General features: G+C 72.9%; 1 protein-coding gene across 1 annotated transcript; it reads right to left on the bottom strand.

The window, feature by feature from the left end:
- Positions 1-797: 797 nt before the first annotated feature.
- Positions 798-3,281, bottom strand: MNEG_11856 (hypothetical protein; the record flags this gene model as incomplete). The annotated part of the gene is made up of 5 exons (XM_014039671.1): positions 798-1,048; positions 1,112-1,337; positions 1,632-1,909; positions 2,199-2,408; positions 2,603-3,281. The coding sequence occupies 5 exons, from the start codon at positions 3,279-3,281 to the stop codon at positions 798-800; spliced, it is 1,644 nt and encodes a 547-aa protein (XP_013895125.1).
- Between the last annotated feature and the right edge of the window lie 375 nt (positions 3,282-3,656).

Genomic DNA, 3,656 nt, shown 5'->3' with positions numbered 1-3,656 from the left:
CCGCCGCCGCCGCCGCCGCCGGCGTGCGCGGGCTGGCGCCCGCGCCGCTGCCCCGCGCCCGCGCGGCCGCAGTCCGCGTGCGAGATGCGGCTTTCCGCTTGTCGCAGGCCGCCGCGGCGGCTGCTGCGGCCTCCTTGGCAGCCGCGGCGGCCTCGCTCACGGGCCCGGCCGCCGCCTCTTTGCAGAGTCGCAGCAGGTCGCTGCAGCTGAATCCGTCAGTGCCCCTTGGAGACAGTGGGGTTTGGGGATTGGGTGATGTCAGATTGGGTGACGTTAGATTGCATGACGTCAGATTGGGTGATGCTAGAGCGGGTGGCGTCACCACCAAGCGGCGTAAACAGGCACGAGCACACGCACGTTCACAGGCAGGAGTGGGACATGCTCAGGGGCGGGCCACAGCAGCGCTGCAATCTGGTGAGCCGTTTGTAGGACGGTGAGGCGGGCGGTGCATGATGAAAGGGCGCGTGCATATGATTCCGAGTGTTCATGATGTCTCAAGACCGCACCTTGCGAGGGAGTCGACATCAGCGGCCGTCAGCGCGGCGTCTGCAGCAAGCATCTGTCGCGTGGGGAGCCCGCGTGCGTGTTTGATTGGGGCATTAGATTTTGGGGTTTAGTCGAGCCCTGAAAGCCGGCCGCGTAATCTGCAGCCGAGCTTGTTGACACCACTGCAGACAAGGGCAGACGCTGTCGAACGATCCTGCAGCCAGCAGCATGCAAAGCTAGCACGCGATCAAAACAATGAGGACAAGGAGCACTTCTGGTGCTGCAGGGACCTCTGGTCAGCTGAGTCAAGATCACACCTGCGCGGTGATTATCTCCTCACGCGTCTCCCGCCCCGGCGGCTGCAGCAGCAGCCGCGCCCCCGCCGCCGCCGCGACCCCTGGGTCCAGGTCCTCGGGCCTTGATGACGTCATAATGACAAACAGCGGCTGCACCAGCGCCTCGCGCCCCCCGCCGCCGCCCGCCGCAGCCGCCGGTGCGGCCGCAGTCGAGCCGTTGCCCAGCTGCTGCGGCGCTGCGACGCCCCTGGGCGTGCCTTGCCCTTCTGTGCGCGGCGCGTTCCAAGCCGGTCGCGCGCCTGATCGCCGCGCGGGCGTTCCTATCGCACCCGCGCCCGCCGCCGGCGCCGCCGCGACACCGCCCCTCTCCGCCCCTCCTCCGGCCGCCGCCGCGGAAGCTGCCGCGGAGGCAGCTGCTGCAGCCAGCTCCCTCAGCTGGACGACCACCTCCACCCGGGCCCGGGTCAGCGACGGGTCCTCGTCTTTGGATTGGATAGGGAACGCCTGATCGACGTCGTCGAAGCAGATCACCGCCGGCGCGTGCCGCCGCGCAACCTGCGCGTTTGGGATGCATGTGAGGTGGGCACCCAGCTCACGGGGCGCCGCCTGGGCGCCGCGGCGGCAATTAGGAGCAGCCCTGGGTCAGTTGCGCTGGTTGAACTCAACAACACAACAACCATTAGGGCAGCTTGGTGCATCCTCAAACACAAGCCTGGGTGAGCCGCCTTGGCTGGTCAGACGCGTTGGCGCCCAGCTGAGAGCGGTCTGCAACGCGCTGGCCAGGCAGGGCTTCGGTATGCGATCACACACAACGGAATCGCCCCGCACCACGATAGGGGCGCGGCTCACCTTGAACAGTGCGCGGACAAACTTGCAGCCCCGCTGCATGTTGCGCGCGACGTCCGACGCCGGCACGAACAGCATCCGCGCCCGCGCCTCCGCGGCAAGCGCAAACGCGGCCTCCGTCTTGCCGCAGCCCGGGGGGCCGAAGAGCAGCACGCCGGCGCTGAGCGCGCCGGCCGCGGGGGAGGGGGCGCCGCCGGCGCGGGCGGCGCGCAGCGCGAGGCGCTCGCGGAGCCAGCGGCGGGCGCGCTCGGGGCCCAGCAGGGCGCCGGCCGCAGCGGGGTCTGGGGCGGCAGGATTGGGGGGATGGCCGTCGGCGGGCCAGGCAGCCAGCCGGGGTTGAGGGTTGAGGGTCAAACACCAGCCAGGCAGCCACCTCCCTGGGTTTGGAGCTTTTTGTGGGAGCGGATTCTCATCCACCTCGGGCCGATGGTCAAGTTGGTGGCCAGCTGCTGGCTCCAGGCAGCTGCTTTTGTTGATGACACGTTAGTGCCGACTGCCGCTTCCTGCCTGCCAAGGGTTTCCTCGTTCTACCGTAATACCCCAAAGTGCCACCCATCCCCGCTCGCCCACCTGGCCGCCGGATGAGCGCCGACCGCTGGACTTCCGCGAGCAGCTGCTGCGCCTCCCTGTCTGCCGCCTCCTCCTCGGGCGAGCACCGCCGCGGCGGCTTGGCCAGAGGAGTCGCGCCGCACGCGCCGGCGCCAGGCGCTGCGGCGGCGGGCGGCGGGGGGGCGTCGTGGGCGGGGCCGTGGCCCGCGGGGATGCGGGGGGCGACGCTGCCTGGGGGTGCGTTGGGGTTGTTTGGGTGGAACGACAGAGTGGTTGTTTGGGGTGTGTCTTTGGCATATGGTTGCGTCGCGACGTGCACAATTTGCCCGGTGGCGCCGCCGCTCTTTCCTCATCTTGCCCCCGCCCGGCAAGCAACTGCAGCCCCCATTAGGTGCATAACGGCGCCGCGCCCGCCACAGACCCACCCAAAGCAAGCGGCGTCGCAGGCGGCCCCAAGCCGTCCAGCGGCGGCAGCCGCGACCCGCCGACCGCGACGCGCCGCGCGCTCAGCAAATGCTGCCGCGCCGGCGTTGCCGGCGCCCCCGCGCCCGCCGCCGCGCCTGGCCCCGGCGTCGCGGGTGCGTCTGCCGCGCCGCACGCGTCACCGTCGTCAAGCGGCCGCTGCAGGCGGCTCCGGGTGCCCCCGCCTGGCCTTGGCGTGACCGCGGACGCCTGCGCGCCGTCTGCTGCCTGCTTGTACCCCCGCCCCACCGCCACCGACGCCGGCGGCGCCGCCACGGGGACGCGGCTCGGGGTCTGCAGGTGCGCGCCCCCGAACGCCCGCCCGAGCGGCGTGCAAGGGGGGGCCGCGTTGGCGCCGCCGCCGCCGCCGCCGTCCTGCGCAGGCGCCGGCGCCGGCGCGCGCGGCGCGGCGCCTGGGCAGCGCGGCAGCAGCGGGCGGTGGCGGCTCAGGGGGCCCTCCGCGGCCTGCTGCGCCGGCGGCTGCGCCGCGGCCTGCTGCGGGGCGTCTGGGGGGGACGGCGTCGCAAACAGCGGCGCGCCGGCGCTGAGGGGGCCGCGCCGCTGCACCGCGTGCGGCGGCGTGCGCTCCTGGTCCGCTGACGATGATCGGGCGGGCCCCTGCACCACCGCCACCGCCACCATCGCCCCGAGCGCTCTGCCAGCAAACCAGCCGCCGCCGCCGGGTCCGCCGTCCACAGTAGCCCCCGGGCCGGGGGCCCGGTGGCGGGGCGGCCCAGCAGCGGCGTGCTGCGCCGCCTGGTGTGTCGGCAGCCCTTGCGCCGCCAGCGGGGGCTGCGGCGTTAGCTCGGCCTGCTGCAGCGGCGACTCTGCTTGGTGGGAATGGGAGCTCGGCCCCCTTGGGTGCAGGGTGATGGAGCTGCCGATTATCGGCGACCGTTTGTCCCACCGTGCCCTCGGCCGCCTCGCCGCGCTGCCGCCGCTTCCTCCAGAGGCACGCGCCGCGCGCCCGTCGCCGCCGCCCGCCGCGGCGCCGCGCACGGCCGCGCGCGCCTCGGC

The sequence above is a fragment of the Monoraphidium neglectum genome, assembly GCF_000611645.1.
Source record: "Monoraphidium neglectum strain SAG 48.87 unplaced genomic scaffold scaffold02939, whole genome shotgun sequence".
Taxonomy (NCBI): Eukaryota; Viridiplantae; Chlorophyta; class Chlorophyceae; order Sphaeropleales; family Selenastraceae; genus Monoraphidium; species Monoraphidium neglectum.
This window is presented reverse-complemented; position numbering and strand designations above follow the sequence as displayed.